Source organism: Astatotilapia calliptera, chromosome 1 (genome assembly GCF_900246225.1).
Source record: "Astatotilapia calliptera chromosome 1, fAstCal1.2, whole genome shotgun sequence".
In the NCBI taxonomy this organism is placed as follows: Eukaryota; Metazoa; Chordata; class Actinopteri; order Cichliformes; family Cichlidae; genus Astatotilapia; species Astatotilapia calliptera.
Window position 1 is genome coordinate 6697604 of NC_039302.1, and position 22347 is coordinate 6719950.

The 22347-nt window shown below is 40.5% G+C and overlaps 1 protein-coding gene across 3 annotated transcripts in view; it reads right to left on the bottom strand.

The window, feature by feature from the left end:
- Positions 1–10945: 10945 nt before the first annotated feature.
- mapk8ip1b (mitogen-activated protein kinase 8 interacting protein 1b) overlaps positions 10946–22347 on the bottom strand; it is a 44513-nt gene continuing 33111 nt past the window's right edge. For all 3 annotated transcript variants that reach the window (XM_026159904.1, XM_026159975.1, XM_026159822.1), the window contains exons 5-12: positions 20021–21133; positions 18016–18091; positions 15633–15805; positions 15004–15107; positions 14087–14203; positions 13143–13213; positions 12847–12945; positions 10946–11647 (exon numbers count right to left, since the gene is read on the bottom strand). In XM_026159904.1, coding sequence (XP_026015689.1) covers positions 11575–11647; positions 12847–12945; positions 13143–13213; positions 14087–14203; positions 15004–15107; positions 15633–15805; positions 18016–18091; positions 20021–21133 — 1826 coding nt within the window. In that variant the 3' untranslated portion in view covers positions 10946–11574. The remainder of the gene's footprint in view (positions 11648–12846; positions 12946–13142; positions 13214–14086; positions 14204–15003; positions 15108–15632; positions 15806–18015; positions 18092–20020; positions 21134–22347) is intronic.

Sequence of the window (22347 nt, forward strand, 5' to 3'; positions counted from 1 at the left end):
GATATGTGGTTTACATTAGCAATATACTAATACACAAACTTCCAAAACTAACTAAAATATTACTCGATACCACTATACCACTCTATGCCTCTACACCTCTTATAGAGCTACTGTAACCTGAACCTATTGTTTTCATTGCAGGTGTGTTTGTCTGTTTTAATAGCATCTGAATGTATGGGTCTGTCTTTTTTGCTATCTTTTGTTGCAATGTTTTTTCACCCATCCCATTCTAAAGGCACCTAAGCAAGCTGAGACGCACCTCTGTTGGGGATGAGGTGACTAAGACCCCGGTGGCAATGTTAAACACAAGATTGCTGGTGAATAAAACCTTCATCCTAAATGATCTTTTTCTCACCTTGCACCTGGATGTTTTATTCCTGACTAAAATTTGGATTCCTCCCGGTGAGCTTTTCTCCTTCTCTGAACTCCTTCTTCCTGACTATGTTTTTTTCAGCACACCGAGACTTTCAGGGAAAGGTGGAGGCATAGCCACAGTATTTTACTTTCTACTTTCTCTAGCTTTGAGGCTCAATGGGTGAGTGCACCCATGTAAAAGGCCACATGTTGGAACTGGTCTTCTCATATGGCCTGGATATTAGCATTAAGGACATTGACATTGTTGGCATCTCTGATCATTTTCTGGTTACATTTAATGCTGACTTAGGTGTAACACAATCTGTAAACTTCCGTTTTTATCTAAAAGATTAGAGAGAATTGTCCCCTTGCAACTACAGGCCTACTTAAACACAAATAACATTAGTGACAAATTTCAGTCTGGTTTTAAACCTCGTCACAGCACTGAAAAAGCACTGCTGAGGGTTTTCAATGATCTTCTTTTACTAACTCAGGTTGCCCTGCCATTTTAATTTTATTGGATCTGTCTGCTGCTTTTGATATGGTAGACCACAAAATTCTTTTAGAGAGACTGGAACATCTTGAAGGCATCAAGGATTCCGCCCTTAATTGGTTTAAATCCTACCTCTCGGGTAGGACTTTTTCTGTCATGATGGAATGCTACTCGTCCGCCGCTGCCCCTCTTTGTTGTGGAGTACCGCAGGGGTCTGTGCTGGGCCCTCTACTGTTTGCCTTGTACGTGTTACCCCCGGGTTCTATCTTTGACAAGTGTCAAATCTCCCACCTGACGAAATTCAAATTTTTTTCCCAAATGTCTGATGACCTGCCAGCTTTACTGAATCATTTGTCTGACTGCTTGAAAGAGGTTACCGAGTGGCTGTCAGCCAATTCTCTCATTTTAAATGAGAAGAAAACTGAGATTATGGTGTTTGATAGTCACACTCCACAAGATCAGCTAGCTGCCCGATTTGGTCCCTTTGCTTGCTTTCTTACAGATACTATAAGTAATCTAGGTGTTTTCCTGAATAGTTCATTTAAGCTGGATAAACAGCTCTTTGGTTCCTCTGAGGTTAAATCTGGCTTCTTCCAATTGCGCCAAAGTTCCAAGGTCAAACATTTAATACCGTACAGAGATCTTGAAAAACTTATACATGCCTTTGTGACCTCCAGATTAAATCATTTCTAATGGCTCTACTCTGGACTCCAACTCGCTGGCCTAGCCTCACCTCCTGGGCCATCTGACCTCAGGAAATCACATGATAGGGTGGGGCCAGGTTTCACAATTAGCTCACCCGAAACCCTGGCTGATTGTGACCCACACCCGTTTTCACACCTTGGCTTATGTGATTAGGTATAGGATCACCAGGGGGTCATTTGTCCCTCTTTGGGGACATTTTCTTTTCCCCATTCAAGTCTGTCCCATATTTAGCAAGTAAAAATAAAATAAGATAAACAATAAAAGCAAAGATGAATCAAATAGACCAACACGGCAAGGCTGGAATGGTCCATTTGGTAAAGTAAATCCATTGGGCATCTTTCTTTGCCTTTAGACAATAATTCTGATGGCAAAAGAACCAAACGGGACAGGCAAAAGAGAGAAAATAACCCATTTCAAAATAACATACTGGAAAACAGCTATTCATCACTTGATTGCTTCAATAAAACAATTGAGCAAATATATGCGGGACTTTTCATGTCTGCTTTGATATTGCTCTCTCTCTTAACCGACCAAATCTCGCTGTGGTAGCAGCGTTAAACTCGGTCTGACCCAGGCTGATAGAGGGTGCCCAGTCTGGATCGCATTCCAGCATTTTTATTTTGTTGGCTAGTTTTCCTACAAAACACAACAAACATCAGCCCGCAAAGCCACAGTAAACAAAGCAGCATAGCGCAACGAATTCAATTCATGGAAAAAATCTTGCTTTAAAAGATAAAATACAGTGGACACCAGAAGCAGAAGGAGCATTTATTAAACTAAAAATCATGCTCCAAACTAACGTTATGCTTACATTACCAGATTATGACAAACCATTCTACTTAAATGTAGACGGAACACAGGGACACATGAAAGCAGTATTGACACAATCATTTGGAGAAAAACAAAGGCCACTAGCTTTCTATTCAAGCAAACTCGTTTCAGTGGTCTCAGGAATGCCCACCTGTGTACAAGCATGTGCAGCAGCTGCAGAGGCAGTGCAAAAAATCTGCTGACATAGTTTTAGGACACATTCTGACTGTTAGAGTACCTCAAGCAGTAACTTTTATACTGCTACAAGCACATTTGCCTTTCTTAACACATGCTAGACAACTCTCCTATGCTGGCACACTGCTTTCGCAATCCCACATCAACATAGTGAGATGTGGACCTTTAAATCCTAGCACATTGTTGCCAACGCCCACAGAGCGAAAAGCACATTGCTGCGTGGAAAAATTAGAAAAGGGAAACTAAGCCACGTGCTGACATTTACAGTACACCACAAGGTTTCACTGACATCTTTGTTGACACTTCAGCATCAAAAAATGCACTAGGGCGTAACTGTGTAGGATATGCAGTAACCACAAAAGACACTATAGTGGAAGCAAGAGCCTTGCCACACATACATTCAGCTCAGCATGCAGAACTGACTGCAGTAATCAGCGCATGAAATACATGAAGGACAGGACATTAACATCCACACAGACAGCCAGTATGTATTTGCGGCAGTTCACCACTTTGCAAAAATATGGGATAACAGAGGAATGGTTACCTCCTCTGGAAACCCAGTTCAGCATGCAGATTTGCTGAAGCAACTGTTACAAACAGTACAACTGCCGCGACATTTAGCAATTTGCAAACGTGCAGCACATCAGAAGGATGACAGCAGCCATAGCAACCACAGTCTTATTAACAACTCATGAAAATCACACCATTCCACTGTCTGTACTGCAGGACAAACAAAAAGCAGCACGATCAAAAGAACAAAAGCAATGGCTAAAACACGGAGCAGTACTAGACACTGATGACATAATGAAAATAGCAGGAAAACCCATTCTTCCCAAATCATTACACAAAACAGCCGCTCTAGTGAGCCATGGTTTAAGCCATGTCTTATTATGTGGGATGATCTTTATAATAAACCAACAATTCTACACTATAAATTTTGAAACTTCAGCAAAAGAATATGTGAAAACATGTATGACCTGCCAAAAACACAATACCCAAGGCAACTTAAGACCAAAAAGAGGACATTTTCCTACACCACCTCACCCATTTCATACAATTCACATGGACTTCATTGAATTGAATGAGTGTCAGGGCTCAAAATGCGCTCTAGTAATTATAGATGTTTTCTCAAAATGGCCAGAAATCTACCCAGTGAAAAAAGCAGACGCAATCTCAGTTGCAAAGTGTCTATGCAACCATTTCATTCCAACATATGGAATTCCTACTCTGATAAGATCAGATAATGGAACCCATTTTGTAAATGACGTGATCAGCAAAGTATCTGAAGCACTAGGTTTCAGTTTGAAACACCATTGTGCCTACCATCCACAGAGTGCAGGATTAGTGGAGAGAACAAATGGCACTATAAAGAAAAGGCTCAGGAAAACGATGGAAGAAACTGGCAGACCATGGCCAGAATGTGTAGGCCTAGTCAAAATGTGGATGAGAATAACACAAGGAAGTAACAAACTGTCCCCATTTGAAATTATACATGGGCGACCTTTTCCACTACCAGTTACTAGCGAGCCACTAGATAAATCAATCTGTGAAACCACTCTGGCGGATGGATGACTTGATTGTTGATAAACAGAGAAGTTGTTCTGAACAATAAACTGCCGCAAGACTCTTTTTCACCTAATTCTTGCAGGTTGAAGCCAGGTGATTGGATCCTTGTCCGAGTACTCCAAAGGAAAAATTGGAGCTCGCCGCGGTGGGAGGGTCCATACCAAGTGCTTCTGACCACTCCAACTGCCTGCAAAATAGCGGAGAGACCCTCCTGGATGCAAAAAGGTCAAGGTCCCAGAGGATTCCACTTCCTCCACAGAAGTCAACTAGTAAGGGAAAGTTTCACCCTCACTTGGTTGCTTCAGTGGTGAGGGGTAAGTGCTGATTGAGCATTGCTTGCACTTCAACCTCCAGCCATTGGCCAACTCTGAGGGTGTGACGGACCTGTACGCAGCCATGGGAAGGTGGACCCTCCTGGTTACCTTGACTATGACGCTCACCCTTACAGGACCCCAGCTGATGCCGGAAACCGTTGAACCTCGGGGCAGACAGAAAAGATGGACACACGACAACTCTCATCTAAGAGACATGACACAAGACCACATCCACCCGTGGATGAACAATGCCTGGTACCGTTTTATCCACGACAGGACAAAAGCAGAATCTGCAAATACACTGTTATGTCTGTTCTCATATGCCCAGCACGTCGACACACCCCACACTATATGGTGAATATATGAACAACACTCAAGTAAAGTGTGCAGCTAGCTTTGCTGGCATTGGATTCCAACACAGCCAAATCACCACCAACAATACAATCTCACATGCTGTTGGACTTAGTAATGGAACATGTGATCAACTCTTCTGGATCGATTTCAATGTGACAAACACATTATACATCCATCCACTTCCCAGTGTTCCTGGACCAACTCCCAGGGAAGAACCACTCCATGTGTTATCAACAAGAGAAAGGCAACAGACCCCTTGGAAACACCACAAACTGTGTCCAAACTGCAGGCCACGGAGAGGGCGCCCCTGTGAATATGAGTGGACCTTCTAACGGCACGTACTGGGTGCAAGGAATGGCCTGGCTATGTGGACAACGGGCATATTTCATACTGCCCTCAGGCTGGACAGGAACATGTGCTCCTATATTCCTGTCAGACTACACTTTCAGGATGACCGCAGTAAACACCACTTCTACAGCACGCCGGAAAAGAAGATCAACATTCCCTAAACTTCTTTTTTTTTTCTCTCTCTTTTGCCTGTCCCGTTTGGCTCTTTTGCCATCAGAATTGTTGTCTAAAGGCAAAGAAAGATGCCCGACGGATTTACTTTACCAAATTGACCATCCCAGCCTTGCCGTAATGGTCCATTTGATTCACCTTTTATTGTTTATTTTATTTTCACTTACTGAATACGGGACAGACTTGACTGGGGGAAAGAAGGGGAGAAAGAAAGAGGGAAAGAGAAACAGTTGAGAAGAGGGACGGGGGAGAAGGGCAAAAAACAAAAACCAACAGAACGGGCAGAAAAAAAATGCATATATCAATCACCTGGATTCAAAGGAGCTTGCAGAGAAAAGCGTCTGGACTTCTTTAAGTTGCTTGAAGACGTTTCACCTCTCATCCGAGAAGCTTCTTCAGTTCTAAGGTCAAATGGTGGAGAGTCCCAGATATAAACCTAGTGGGAGTATCCCCCCACAGAGGGACAAAAGGACCCCCTGATGATCCTCTAATCGCCTGAGCCAAGGTGTGAAACTGGGCGTGGGTCCCAATCAGCCAGAGTTTCGGGTGTGTTCATTGTGAAACCTGGCCCCACCTTATCATGCGAATTCCTGAGGTCAGATGGCCCAGGATGTGAGTGGGCGTTAAGGCGTCTGGGAAGGGATCTCAAAACTGGATTATAGATGGCAGAGAGTTGGTGTCGTAAACCCCCGCCTCTGTTCAAAGATGGTCGCTCACAGTGGACATAGATGGCTTCTTTCACTCCTCTTTCAAACCATCTGTCCTCTCTGTCCAAAATGTGAACATTGGCATCCTCGAAAGAGTGTCCTTTATCCTTAAGATGCAGATGGACTGCTGAGTCTTGTCCTGTGGAGGTGGCTCTTCTGTGTTGTGCCATGCGCTTGTGAAGTGGCTGTTTGGTCTCTCCAATGTAGAGGTCTGAGCATTCCTCGCTGCACTGTACAGCATACACCACATTGTTAAGTTTGTGTTTTGGCGTTTTGTCTTTCGGGTGAACCAGTTTCTGTCTGAGCGTGTTGCTGGGTCTGAAATGCACCGGGATGTCATGCTTGGAGAAAACTCTCCTGAGTTTCTCTGATACACCGGCTACATAGGGGATGACAATGTTGTTGCGTCTGTCCTTCTTGTCCTCCCTCGCTGGTGTCTGGTCTTCTTTTCTGTGCCTCTTTGCTGACTTTAAGAACGCCCATTTAGGATAGCCTCACGTTTTGAGTGCTTCCTTTACATGTGTGTGTTCCTTCTTTTTTCCTTCAGGCTTAGAGGGAACATGTTCTGCCCGGTGGTGTAGGGTCCTAATTACTCCAAGTTTGTGTTCCAAAGGGTGATGGGAGTCAAAGAGGAGGTACTGGTCCGTGTGTGTGGGCTTCCGGTAAACTTCGATGTTGAGTTTGCCGTTCTCTTCAATGTGCACGGCGCAGTCCAGGAAAGGCAAACAGTTGTCCTTTGTGTCTTCCCTGGTGAACTTGATGTTTTTATCCACAGCGTTAATGTGCGCAGTGAAGGATTCCACTTCTTGTGTCTTGATTTTGACCCAGGTGTCGTCCACATATCTGTACCAGTGGCTGGGTACTCTTCCTTTGAAAGAGCCAAGAGCCTTCCTTTCCACTTCCTCCATGTATGGAGGAAGTGGAAAGGAAGAGTACCCAGCCACTGGTACAGATACTGTGAAGTAAAACACGATAAGTACTAAATGCTAAAGTACAGCAACTGCAAATTTCATTGCAATAATTCAAAATTTCACTCAGTAGTTTGTATGGCCCCTACATTCTTGTATGCATGCCTGACTACGTTGGGGCATGCTCCTACTCAGATGACAGATGGTGTCATGGGGCCTCTACTCCCAGTGAGGCCAGCGCTTCACTGAGCACAAAGTTGTATCCAAGTTTCAACCTGTGCTGTGCAGGCATCACTGGTATGTAGGTGCGTAGCAGTACATTACAGTAGGCCTACTGTTAATTTATACATAAATACCCATTAAGATGTAATAAAAAAGCAGTATAAAAGCACAAATTCTCTTGCAAGTTTCATTAACCTTTCTTATCTACATAACTTTCTTTTATGTAGAGATGCAGCACTGTCACTGGAGTTTGAATCAGGCAGCAGGAGCATGGCAGCAATATATGTTTGTATAACTGATCCCAGCACATTAATGACAGCACACCATGAGATCTGCAGTAAATCTTTTAAATCCAGAATAATTCACAGCTGAAAGAGAAAAGTCCAAAATAAAGAGAAATTTCACAAACTACATGTTGAATCAATACAATGTCATATTTATAATTACAGAAATTAAATTCTTTATTTATACACCCATGTCTGTACACTCTTTGTATAGCCCCTGCTGCAGTCCACATTCTCCTGTCAGTCTGATCGGCTCTTAAGAGGGGAATTCATAGAAAAGTGAGTGTTGATCTCTCCTGATACAAACACAATGGCTTTCAACAACAGCAGACAACTTGTTTTCTTCAAAATGATTTTTTTTTCTGTTTTTGACAATGAAAAACTGACAACTGGAGAGACAACTGCTGAATATAACATTTTCAATATCCTTCATTAGTGAATCTTGCTTTTACATTTATTTAATTGTCTGATAAATATTGACCACATAAAATATTTAGTTACAAACTGGTGTTAGTGACAATTGATGTAGAAAGAATACTTTGTTTTTAACTGCAAAACAACTGTGCTGTACGTGTGCTGATAAATAAAAAAAATCTCATTATCACAAAAAATGGTGTAACTTAATGTTCATTTCAATAATTCAGATTACCATGAACAATCTGGGTTACTAAAATGTCTATAAAGCTCCTCCGAATAATTGGTGTAACAGCTCAAAAATCATTATTGCTTATTAACCATTATGGCACATTTTACAACATCAAGTCTCAGTGATTATCCACTGTATGCGTTTTCACTGGTTTCACATGTTCACAAACAGGACATTAATAGACTTCCATAACAGTTGGGTCAAGTTTTTGTTTCTTTTCATTGTGACTAAGTTCTCAATCAAGCCCAACTTGTGAAATCTCAGGCATGAGCTAATTAAACACAGCTCCTTCTCTAATAATAAAATTCATAATTTCCCAAGTATTATGTACACTCCTGGGGATACCAGAGACATAATGAGAAGGTGTATTTGACATCTTTTGGGTAAAATATTCACTCTGTATGATCTGAAAGGAATTTTGAAACAGAAACTACAAACACTGTTGCTGTGACCAGTGAGCTGAGTGTCACAAAATTGTTAACCTACAGTTCAATCCATGTTTCTACAATCATCTATGGCAATGAGCAGAAAGAAGATGATCACTGATATGGGTGTTAGCAGTGTGTTTACACTAAAGGCCATCCTGGCTCTGCCAGGCACAGAGTTAGGAGCCCAGTTATTTGTCTCACACCTCAATCTTCACCGGGACAGTGGCGCAAAGGATAGAGCTGCAACTTTGCACTGAAAGGAGCTGTTTTGAGTTTGCTGTTTGAGGATGGCCTGCAGAAATGAAGGTTTGCAGAAAGTGTAACCCTAGAGGAGCTGGAGGAGCTTCTCTACTGGTCTCTCTGATGGCAACAAATGGTAGAACGAGGATGTATAGAGGAAAAACTGAATATTACCAGCACATGTACAGCAAATAATGTGTAGTGCAGTGGAATGAAGAGCAAATCACAGCAAAACAACTCAATTTGCATTCATCACCTTAAAGTCAACACACACTCAATGGAAAACCCTTAAAAGATTTTAATAATGTTGACTCAAAAAAGTAACAATGATCTCATGAAAAAGAGGCACTACTAGTGAAGATCTGAAGACACCAGTTTTGTTTTTGCTCCCTCGTTAGCACCTGTACCTACTGCACCAAGCATCATTTTCTTGTCTCTACAAGTCTGAGAATGTGTCATATTCTAGTTGCAGAAAAATGTCGTATGAAGGAGTAAACAGCCGAACTCAGATGGGGTTTTTTCTCTGTTAAACATCTTTATCACTAATTTCACACCTAATTAGAGCACACAGTAAAGAAGCATTGCATGTCTGACATTAGACAAGGAATTACTAAGGCTTTACTGAACATATGGACAGAGCTGTGCACGATAGCACCAATATATGTTTGCTTAAAGTACACACTTGTGTACCTCTAAACATTCTCTGCATGGACAATGCTCAGTACATTTAAGGAGTTCTTTATTCTGCCTTTGTCACAAAGAACTATTCAATGTAGCATCAACACTTTGCTGTTTTTCAACTATGAAAAAAAGTACAAAAGGGGCTGGGGCCATTAGTAAAAAAATACAACTAGTACATCATCTAGAAGAAAAACCCAAGTGTCAGTATGGATGATAATTTAAGCAGACTGGCAATATTAAATTAAAAAAATCAAGCAGCAGCAGTTATACAAATACACCTCTGTAGTTTTCCAGCAGTAGTTAGTGAGAGAGACAAATTGTCTCTTTTCACTTCATTTCTCAACAGAACTTCAGCAAAAAGCTGAGACCTGTAATGCTTTCTCCCCTAGAGATGACATTTGTCAATGTCCCCTGTAAACTTAACGATGGTTAAGTTTACAGGGGACAAAGAGAAAGAGACTTAGGTTAAAGCCTCATTTTAGGCTTTAACCTAAGTCTCTTTCTCTTTCATATATATATATATATATATATATATATATATATATATATATATATATATATATATATATATAGAGAGAGAGAGAGAGAGAGAGAGAGAGAGAGAGAGAGAGAGAGAGAGAGGGGGGGGTTATTTCTCATTAACTTCTAATGCCACAAAATAACAGAAACCATTCAGTCATGAAAAGAACTTCAATGTTTACTCCAAAGTAACATTTCAAAGAGTAAAGTGTTAATCATTTGATGTGTTCATAGTCTTATACATGTGTTGTAAAGTTAAAACTACAAAGGCTCGTGAAAAAGCTGACCAACATTTGGAAAGCCCAATTGCACACTACCACTAGCACAAAAGACTTGAACCAGCACCTGGCTCACCTTGGTGGAAAGGGGGAATATGAGATTTTAGTATTTAACTTACATTACATGTTTGTACCCTCATTTTAGGCTTTAACCTAAAACTCCAGTGCATTTGGTCACACTAGCCTCCATCAGGAAGTGAAATCATCAATCCATGGTTTGTCCGTCAATCTTTTGTTTTGGTAGTTTTCCACCAGGAGCAAACTTACACAAGTGGCGAGAGTGAAAAAATCCACCAGTAAAACTCCACCAGTGTGAATCTCCAAATACTGAGCCGCACACATGCAAGAGAAAAGTAGTTTAAAGTCTACTTTAATTGAGCATTAGCATGTAAAGTATATAAATCAATCGGCAAAGTTTACCTTCTGCCTGTCTGACTGAAAAGTGAGAAGCTAAAACCATCTTTTAATTTTATTCAACTAAAACTATTTGAAATTAACTTTAGATACTCAGCTGTTCCTTTACTAGTTAGCTCCAACTGCTTAATGGAAAAGCAAACCTATTCTACTCTTGTGTATTCACACTGTGCTTACTGTACCTTGAATATGCAGTACAGATCTGTGTCTGGGTTTAACAAAAAGCAGTAAAAATGTGGCAAGAACCCCCAAAATGCAGAGCACATCACTGCATCTGATTTTCATTGAGATTTCTCTCTCTCTCTTTGTTTTTTTTTTTTAATAAATGTGGATACGCCTTCATATTAGGTGTGATAAAAGGATAAAATTAACTGTTCCTACATGGGTTTTATTTAGTTTAGTACTCCTTTTTCATTGTGAGGTTGTTACGTCTTTAGTAAATAAACACCTCTCTTGTGCTCACACCCTGGTTACAGTATTTCAAGACAAAATGAACCAACATCACTTGTTTGTTCACTTCCAAGTCAAAAATTCTGCTTTTTCTTTCTTTTTTCCAGCGTACAAAGTGGTCCAGACTGACTCCTGGTCTTTCAGCTTTGCCTCTGCTGACATGATGCTACAGGCTAACAAGCATTGCAGAAACTGATGAGTTAAAATATTTGTGCTTTCCATTTTTGCCTCATCACTGATGCCATTTTGCATATTTTCATTTGCCAGGAAACCCCTCCTTTGGCTCATTTTCATCTCTGGTTGCTGCACAAGGTTTTCACCACAGGTCTGAAACTTGGGCCTTCTATACCTGTTCGTTTGTCAGATGTGTTAATGTTTAATTTTTCTCTTTTTTTGTTTTTGTTTTACCAATTAATGTATATCTGTCCTTCATGCAACATTATGTTATGATACAGCGTACTTTACAGGGTTGTGGTTAAAGGCAAGGCTATTCCAGGTAGATGTCCTCTGTAGGGCATGAGAACTCCACAAACTCTTTATAGTACAGCTGGAAGGCTTTCCTGAAAAGAAAAACACATCACGTCACATAAACTTAATCACAACATAAACATTTCTAATCGAGAGCCAACAGGTGCAGAACATTACAAAGTGCCAGACATGCCTGAGAAAAGCCTTAAGGTTTTGTTTTTGTCATGATCCTGGGTCTTTTGACCCAGCGTTTTGTTTTCTATTATTGTGATTTTGGTGCTGTTCTTCCTCAGTTTAGTGTTTATTCTTTTCTGCCCGTGTATTCGTGTGTCAGGTCCGCGTTTCTTTGTCTGTGTCCTTGCATGTGTAAGTTCCTGTTTTATAGTGAAGGTCTGCGTCTTATGTGAGTGCTTTCAGTTTGACTCCCTTGTCTCGTCACGTTAATCACTCCAAGCTGTGTCCCCCACCTGTGTGTAATCTCCCTGTGTTTCTCTGAGTGTATTTAAGTCGTGTCTTCTGTCATAGTAGTTGCTGGTTTGTCTGCGTTTCTCCCGCCGTCATCCTGTGTGGTTTTCCCTATGTTCTCTACGTCTCCCTGCATCTTGGTTTCATGTCTCAAGATTTCAGGTTTGTTTTTTGTTGTTTAGGTGTTCTTAGTTTTAAGCTCACCCTCGCCATCTCTGTTTGTATCTACATTGGCTAAATAAACTCACTTGCACCAGAGCTGCCACATCTTGCGTCCTAAATAATTCACACACGGCTTGCCCTGGCAACCTGTGACAGTTTTCTATTTTTTATTCCTTTGAATGAGCTCAATTAAGTTTAAATTGATTTCTGCAGTGTATTTATTTGGTTCCATTTTGTTTTAGTGATTGTTTAAGATCACTTTCAGAATAACAGAAGATTTACTGAGAATTGCTGAGAAGAGGAAAAACTGGCTGATCCTGTCAGGTCAAATTTCTTAAAAAGGTAAAATGTTTCTAGTAAATACTGCACCCGTATTGTGAGACTGATGGGGGTTACGTTGACTTGCCTGTTTTCTTAACCTGCAGTACAGTGCACTTTCGTGGACACACTAAGGATCTGAAGGGCCTAGTATGAATCAAGATTAATGGGTTAGTGTACCTGGCTTAAACACCATAGTAACTTATACAAGTATTATTTACAGCAAGTTTCAGTGCTGTAAAGATTCTCTGCTGGCGGGATATATTTATATATGCAACTTGTTAAACCATATCTCACTAAAACCCCCGACTGATGCCCAAAGGAAACCTAAAAAAACACAACTCACCCTACTGACTCTGCAAGAGGTTTGGTAGAATTTTCAGACACAAATACGTGGCAGGCAAATCTCTGGTCTGCTGGGTGCTTCGTAATGAAACCAAAATACCTGCAGAGAAGTTTTAAAAAAGACATTCAGTATATTACTTTGACACCTAATAATGATTAACTCCTGCTTTGTTTTATCAGAGAGCAGGAAGAGGTCCAATATTCTTGAATATTTATCTAATAGTGAGACCTTGTGGCAATTTTAGTCTCGACAGAGAGAGCAGCATAACTGCTCTCTCTGCTTCAGTTTTTACTTACTTGCTGTTTTTTGGGTGATAGCCACAAAAGGAGACGTTCTTTAACTGGAAGAAGTGACTGCACTCGTTACTCTGTCAACAGAGGATGCATAAACGTCTAAGATTAACACCAAGAAGCAAACATTTCAAACCATGTTTCATATATTTTACTTTTATTGGTTTCTTTCTTTTTTTTGCTTGCTGATAAAATAATTCAAGCCTTTAATTTAGACTAGTTGGCGACTGCAATATTAAAATATATCAAGATTGTGCATCACATTGTATTATCTGAACATCAGATCTTGATAAAAGTAAACATTAATTTCTCAATTGTTTAAACAGATGAACTTTAAATTGATAATGATCCCATATACATACATAGAATTCCCACAGAATTCTTAGTTTCTTTTCGCTGAAGTAATTACTCTGGCCTGACACTAACACGTTTGTCTGCAGTACCAGTCGGCAGCCACATGGTGGCGATGTCTCATGTGTTCCTTCAACACTGTGCTGATAGATTATAGCTTCTCGCTCTCTTTCTCTGCCTTACTCTTCAAATATACACTTGCCAACCTCTTTATTAGGTAAACCTGTTCAAATACAAAAAAATGCAAAAATCTAAATAGCAAATCGCAGTGTAGTAACCCAATGCATTTAGATGTAGACATGGTTTAGACAACATGCTGAGGTAAAACTGAGCATCCCAGTTATTTCTGCCACACAGGCTGGTTTGAGTACTGCTAACAACTAGGAGCCTTTTCTTCTTCAGAAACAAAATATTTTAATTTGAAAGAAAATCTTTATCAGTTAAAAACACATGAACCAAACCATGCATCACTGAAAAAGTGAGATCCTTAACCTTTTCACCTTTCCAAAAGATTGCTGATGAGCTTTTATTTGATTAGTCTGTGAAGTTGCATGTAATTATTTCACAGTAGACATACACAGGCTCAGTAAACGTCTTACTCTGTCACAAGCATAATAATCCTCTTGAACTGAAAGCTTGATGCCCTTCACACTGATCTCCAGGATGCATGAGGAAGGTGGGTTATACTTGACTGTCATCCTTCGGTTAGTAGCAATCTGTAAGACACGTGTTAGATTGTTTTTGAAAAAGCTCTTCAAAAGTTTCCTTTACCTGTGAATATGCAAACAAACAAATTGCAAACCTCTGCCAAGGCAGCTCTAGCTCTGGGCAGTATTTACTTTTAAGGGGATAATATTGTATTTTGTATGTATTAACTTTAAAGTGCAATTAAGAAAATTCAATTTGGGGTTAACTTGAAAGTAAAATATAGGCAGTGAGGTCAACTGAAACAAAAGGCACTAGAATTTAAAACAAAGGTAAAAGACATTTTTCAAAGGTTTGACCTTAAAAAAAAGAGGTCAGAGTAACGTTATGCAAAACTTATGATCCCTATATATCATTCCCTATATGCGTATATGTCGTCAATAAGTAAGAGACATAGTCTAGTTGAACTTAAAGGAGAGGTCAGAGGTCAAATGTGACAAGATAAAAACAACTCCAAGAATAATAGTTACTAAGTTATAAAGGCTTTAATGGATTGTTAACATCACAACTTTTTGAGCTATCAAAGCAAAACAACACAAAGGCACACAAATGCAACTTAAACCCCTATGGTGTTGAGTTTAGTTCTTTTATGCCTCTGAGTTTATTTGTATCTCTCATCTCTTGTTTTCTTGTCTCTGTCTCATCCCTGTGTCTCCTATGACAGAGACATGTTCTCTGTGTATGTCTCCCAGTCATGTCTGTATTTGGTCTCTGTCCCTCTCTCTCTTTCCCTTCCGCGTCTCTTGCTCCTCTTTCCCCCCACATGTCTCGTCTCCTATAACTTACACATGCGTGTAAAACATGAGCTTACCTTCTGCATAGCTGCACACAAAACATCGTTTCCTTTGTGATAGGGTACTTGAACTGACCCCAGAAACTTTAGGCGGTATCTGTCAATCCATTCATTGCTCTTTACTGCACAGAGAAAAGCAGAAAAAAAACAACAATGACAATAAACACAAGAAGCAAGATGTGTAAAATGCAATACTTCATACAGCACTATATTCCAGCTACAATTCAGTCACTAGCTCCTTTAAGGGAAAAGAATACATTTTTGAGCTGTCGATCAGTACCACTGACTAATAATCTGTTATAGCATTGCACTTCACATCATTTCATACTTTATCCCCTGTTGCTTGCTGCATACACCACCTTGGGATTTCAAAAGTAGAGTAAAACACTCCCTGGAGTGCACATTAACCCCACATATCAGAGCACACTCCATGCAAGAACCCTGATAGGCTTCCCATCCACAAACACAACTATGCCAGAGGTACTGAATCTAGAAAATCTGATCACTGATGACATTTCTGATGTTCATGGCATGTAAACAGCCCCCCCCCCCCCTTTTTTTTTTTTTTTTTTAAGCCTAAAGCAGCCATCTCTCTCTTTACTAACATATTCGTGGCCCACTCCTACAAATCCCAGCACTATTGGTACCTTTGTAGTTCTCCGTGTCCTTGGTCACCTCTACAGCGTAGTAGGCCGGGAAGACCCCACGAGCACCAGTTCGCATATTGTAGCCCTCATACCAGTAATCCTCTGCCTGGACCTCCACCAACAGCGGGTCATCCACCTCTAGCTCCAACTCATCTTCGTGCCGAGGGACAAACCTGTCGAGAAAGATGTGAGATTTTTATGTGCTAACTGCTCCACAAAGTAGCTCTGAATTTAAAATGAAATTTAAGGTTTAAAAGTCAAACACGGGTTTCCTACGCCTGCTTGTCGTTACAAGGAAATTTTTAAACAGTGTAAAGAAAAAAATAAAATCAGTGACTTAAATGCAACTTATGTCTGTTAGCTGGTCAGGTGTGTTGCTACACAATATTACACACAACCCAGGGTAAAAATGAACTACAATCAGTTCCTTGCTTACAGCTATATATTAGTAACACTGTATTTTTCCATTTGATGTACAGTGTGAGGACACTTTAAAGAAGGCCTGTCAAACTCATTTTACACTGTGGGCCACATGCAGGTCATTTTGATGTTAAGTGGGACAGATCTAAAAACTCCCCTTTCTAAAGACATTTAACCACAAATTTAATCTCCAATACAGTAATATCAGAAAAAGGAAAAAAAAAAAAAAGGAATTTTTGTCATTTTCATGTTTTACATGTTACTTGTTTACTTTGATGTAGTATGAATGGCTATGGGGGAGGTCTGTATTACTGTGGAAAGCTGTAAAACCTATGCAAATACAGTTACAAATCCAAAATTTACACCCTCCTTACCCTTTTTCTAAAGCCATCCATTGGGTTGGACTGAAGTCTTTTCTGGGCTGAATCTGGCCCCTGGGCCTTATGTTTGACATACCTTATTTCCGCCACTAAATTTATTTGTATATTTTTTCTTTGCCATCCATAACTCAACATCTTGAGCTATATGTCCAAGCTAAAATTTCAAGAAAATAACTCAAGATTTTAAGGTAGCTCAGTCAATCAGGAAGCTCTGTGAAGGTACGTCATTTCCTTGTTATCTGTAAGCAAAAGGTGGAAGGCATTAGCTACCAAAGCTGAAGCTGTAGGTCATGATTGAGTCAACTGCTGAGTTCTTTCAGCATGGTTTCAGAAATGATGAAATCTCTGCGTTATTAGCTAAAAGGCATGCTGTTATTATCAGCACGCAGCAGTTTGTACATGTTTACACTGGTAGCTCATGGATACTATCACTACCCAAGGTTGAGTGTGCCTGTGTCACTGCCATCTGTTTTCAGGTAACAAAGAAATGTCAACTTATTAACTAAAAATTTGGAGAAAATAACTCAAAATGTCAAGTTATGGATGGCATTTTTTTCCAGTGGTGAAAACTTCCATATGACAGAAAAAAAAACCCAGAAAGCAACTGGTGCAGTTATAGGAAAGTCTCAGTTTTCTTTTCCCAGTTACAATTACGTCATTCTTGGATAATAAAAAAGTAGGATCTCCCAGTTTCTTCCAGTTAAATTAATGCAAAACTGAGGTCATACTCTTTGGCCTTCTACTTTTAACTGAGTGCTTGGAAGATGACCCGGGCTCTTTGATACTATTAAATTACAAGTTATATAATTCTAAACTAACCTCATCTTTGACACAAATTGGAAATTTACCAAACAAATAAATGCTGTAGTCAACAATCTGCAGACTAAAATCTTTTCTTAAAAGAACAGGGAGTACAGGGAGTTTTAAGAACCCTTTTTTAGTTTTATTGAAGCACTTTGGTTTTAAATGTGCTGTAAAATCTACTTATTTATTTTAATAAATAAGTAAGTAGGTCAGGATGGAAAAATTGCGATGATGGTTTATCATTAAAACACTTAAAAAACACACCTTTCTGTTAAATGCCTGTAGATTGGCTCATTCTAAAAAAAAATGCTGTTTGACTTATTTGAGTTATCTGAAAGCTGCTGGATGAATTACTCATTTCTACGAAAGATTCATTAGTAAAGATGAACACCAAGCATTTAATACTTCAGGTGATCATCTTTGCTTACACAATCTGGTCTGTTTGACCAAAGACATAAGAGGCTGGATAGGAAAAATAGAATCTCAAATGTTTATAACGGTAACTGACTGGGAGATGAATGCCACACTTTATTGATAATATAAGCATAGTGTGTCATTTGATATTACCGCAGTGTTATTTCATCAATCCACACAAGTTTTAAACATTATTACAATATCAAACCCTAAGACTTATTTTTCCCATTTCTTTACTATGGTTTTCACAATTCATTAACATCATAATCAACAGAAGTGACAGCACACACTACATACTGTCATTTTTCACGGTTTTACAATGTCTGTTGGGATTACAGCGAGGATGGTAGTGTAACTGTCATTACCTATAGACTGCTCGGTGGCTCTGATCCTTCTCCTCACCATTTATGATACAGGAATATAAACCAAAGGATTCTGCACCTTGAATACCAAAAAAAGGACAAAAAAACAAGAGAGATTTATTTTAAAATAGGAAGTAAACAGTATGCAATGTCAGCCTTTGTGTCAGGCTTGCAAAAAGATTAATGACACAGGCTTATAATTTGTAACACAAGTCCAAAAAAGACCACAGAGAACATAATTAGGAGATGCAGCATTTACATGTATGCATTCTCTGAGACATAAATCACACTTTAATCAGGCATGAAGCAAACGTGCATTGTGTATTTCTACCTACATTCCCCTGAGACCTTTGTGACTGCTGCCTGAACTGCTCAGAAAAACTGCTGCAGCATTTCTAATGAGACTAAAATACATGGATCCCTTCCAAGAGACCGGCCTGGACTATTAGAGCAAATACTGTAAACACGCGTATCTCCTAATCTCTGTCTCCATAACATGAATTGCCTCTTGTGCCCATTAATGCTGGCTCTTTAACAGACACTATGATGAGGGTCAATGTGTGGCTGGCAACAGCAATTGAATCAGTCCTGCAGTCCTCAAACAGAGAATTCTCATCTCCCTCTCAGTGCAGCGCTCTTTCTCATTGAGAGATCACAGATAGTCTGTTTAAGCAACATCTCTTAGACAGAGCCTGCAGCTTTAATAAGATATGACAAAGGGATCTTCATTGTCCCCACAAGATTTCTAATTCTTTAGACCCCTTATCATCAAAATAGTCCAAATTTACTCTTAAATCTTACAACTTAGATAACATTTTTAGGTTTTAATGGAATTCACTAAAAGTTAACTGTGTTAAAACAAAACTTTACAGTCGTTTTACAGATGTTGAGCATTTGCAAAGCACTGATTTATCTGACAAATCATATCATATCTCTGATAAAATAAACCTTGTTGACTAAATATGGTGACACAAGAAATCAATTTTGTCCCGGCTAAATACTTAACCACATAAGTGGGCATTGGGTGCTGTTGGAATACTACTACAAAAGTAGTAGTTAATAGCTAATTAAACAGGTAATACTTACAATTCAATTAGACTTTCTAAGTCTCTTCTAGGCTATTAATACTCAGTAGAATATCTGAGTAGATATTTTCTGAATTTCACAATCAGTGCATTGTTGTTCTGCTTCCTACTGAAAATGAATGAATCTTCCAGTGGAAGTGACACAAAATTACATCAAGCAATGCGCCTTTAGTCAGTTTGGGAAGTTTTACAGTTTTATGGAAGTGTTATGTCTAGAACTTCAAATGCCTCACTAACTTCTTTCTAGATGTGTGTTTTCTCACATCCCCTTAACAAGCTGGCTGAGCACCTTTTCACTAAACAGGTAATTTAAATGTCCAGTCTACTGCTTTTATTCTCGAGACTTAAAAGCAGAAGTGACATAATTTTAAAATAAATAAAAAAAATACTACTGCTTTGCAAATACAGTACATAGTAAATGTAATAGCCAATGGTTATACTGTGTATCAGTACGGCTTAGTATTGTATTACTCCACAGTTAGGACAGCCATGTGGATGACTGTGTTTAGTGTATGACAAAATTTTGATTCCTGAACATTCCTGTGGCTTTGCTTCATCAGCTGCGCTGCTTTAAGCCTTGAATAGCAATTGTTGCCAGTTTGGCTAGACACCACTGACAGTGTATATTTAAAGAGAATTAGGCAGAGCACCAGCCAGTAGTGCTGATAAACTTCCTGGCATTTACAAGCAAGTCTCAGAAATGTAGTTAATGGATTAAAGGGAAAAATGTAAAAAAAACCAAAAACAAAACCCCAAACTGCCATCAGCACTGTCAGACGACCACATTTGCTAACCAAAGTGAGTTTCTTCAAGAAGTCTTTATACTACTACTACTACTATTACGCAACAAAAAAACAAACCAAAAGCTAAATGCTAGCCATCGCCACCATTTATGTTTGGAATTGAGTTTTTACCAGACTTACTGGAGGAGCGAGAGCGCCCATTCATGAAGACATTGAGGAACTTCTTGGAGAAGTGGAGGTCCGCCTCTGGAGTAGAATCCTCAGATAGGCACGCTGTGGCCTCTCGACGCACTCCTCCCATACGAGGGTCATGCTCCTCTTCCTCTTCCTCATACTCCTCTCCGATGGCTGACTCGTATGGAGACGAGACACAGTTGTCATAGACGGTGGCCGAGTCGCTGTCATCGCTGTAGCCTTGGTAACACTGCCGGAGACTGACTAACTCCAGCTGAGCATGTTCATCCACCACCAATGTATATTTAACTGAGTCATATGTCAGGCCGCTGGCCTCTGAGCTCATGGAAGTCCTCGGTGGGGCAGCTCCCTTTACCCCTCCCTTTCTCATCTTTGCATCCATTATTAACCTGTCCACATCCTCGTCGTCCCCACAGTAGCTTTCATCTGTGGCATCAACGTACTCAACTGATGACCCAGCCCTGAGCATTGCCCCAGCTCCTGTACTTGTCCCCTTTAGGCTGAGGTCCAGTGCATGGGAGGAGTGAGCTGACACAGCCATGCTAGGTGGCGTGATGAGGGACTCTACACAGGAAGCGTATGACGGTGGGGGGACATAGATCTCGTCTTCCTCATAGATGGAGGGGTTGGTCCGGTCCGGGAGGGGCTGATAAGGAGGTGGTCCCTCTGTGTCAGAGCTAATGGACATGCGTCCCTGCTCAGTCTGCTGTGAGAGGAAAGGCCGGTCCTGGACGGTGGGGGGTTCCAGGGGATCTGCGGAACGTTGCACAGGAGTCAGATAGATCTCCTCTGTTGGCTCTATATGAACATCTGTGTGGTATCTAATCCTCTCCCTGTGGGACCCACTGCCATCTGCTTTCCCTGAAGGATATAGAGGAGCTGGTGCATAGTTCTGTGGTGGTGGTGGTGCCGGTGGCTTCTCCTGAATCTTGGACCGTGTCCCAGCCCCTGCAGATGAGCTGTGCGAGTGTCCCGAGGTGTGACTGTGTCTGCAGGGGGCGTCGGTGGAGGTCCCGCGGTCTTTGGTCTGCGCTCCCCCACCGTGCACCTTGTCCTCGTCGCTTAGACAGCTGTGCTCACGTGGAGGGGTGAGGTCACCTAGAGGGAGTGCGGGCGTGAGCAGAAACATGCAGACACCCAAGCAAACACACATGCAGACGCAGATGCACAAGCAAAGCCCAGACGCGCACACGGAGCAAACATACGTGATGCAGAAACGCAAACATGATGGACAAACAAATGCGCACACATGCACGAAGACAGACATGGCAACGAATGCACAGGCAGATAAAATAAAGCACACACAGAAAGAGAGAAAAGTAGAAATGGTTAGGTAACGGATGTCAGGATTACACAGCCAAATCCCCATTACTCATCAAATTCAGAGTGTGGCCAGGAGAAGGTGATTGACGTGTTATGTCATAATCCATTGGCAGGGGATTCAGACATCATTCCCGAGTATTTTAAATGGTATTTAAATAACAGAGGGGCTAATTCAGGACAGGACTGATTTCAAATTAAATCTGTTTCATTTTCATTTAAATGTTAAATCTGTGCACACAAGAAGCACTGCAAAATTGAAAGAATTTTTTCATTCAGTGGCGGTCCTAGCCTGTTTGGCGCCCTGGGCGAACACACCCTCTGGTTCTAATTTTGCACTCCAGTATGAACACAAATCCCCCATATCGAGGATCATCACAATTAACCTAATAGACCTAAACCTTAGTTCACAGATTGACTTTGTCTAAGGTGTATTTCTGGGATTTCACACAACCCAGGATTCAAATCATGAATACATAATGGGCTTGGATTTACAACATTATGAATGAAATGTGCTCTACTTGGAAGCAGCAGGGCCCCTCCCCTTTCGACGGGTTGTGTGTGAGACTTTAAATCATCAAACTGGAAAATATAAATTTTTAATTGTTATTGATCCCTTTACCCCGAGTCCTAAAGTGTATATTTATTTTCTTACTCTTCTTATATATATTGTTTGTTTACTTGCACTGCTGTAACTGAAGCCTACTGTACTGTATGTAGCGGAGATGACAAAGTTTTACTTTGACTTCAGCAGTAAGCAGGCGCACCGAGGGCTCTCGCGCTCACTTTTCACGTACAGAATTTCGAAAAAACATTGGTGCAAATTATAAGTCTGTATCATAATGTCTGGTGTTTTCGTGTTTGTTGGGTTGTTTTTATTTTGCGAGTTGGTTATTAGATGCTGCTCCAGCCAGCCAGTGACTCCCCCGCCGCCCCGCCCTCTCCTCCCTGTGCCGCAAGCACCAGGCGCACCTCGCAAACGGAGGGCGCCC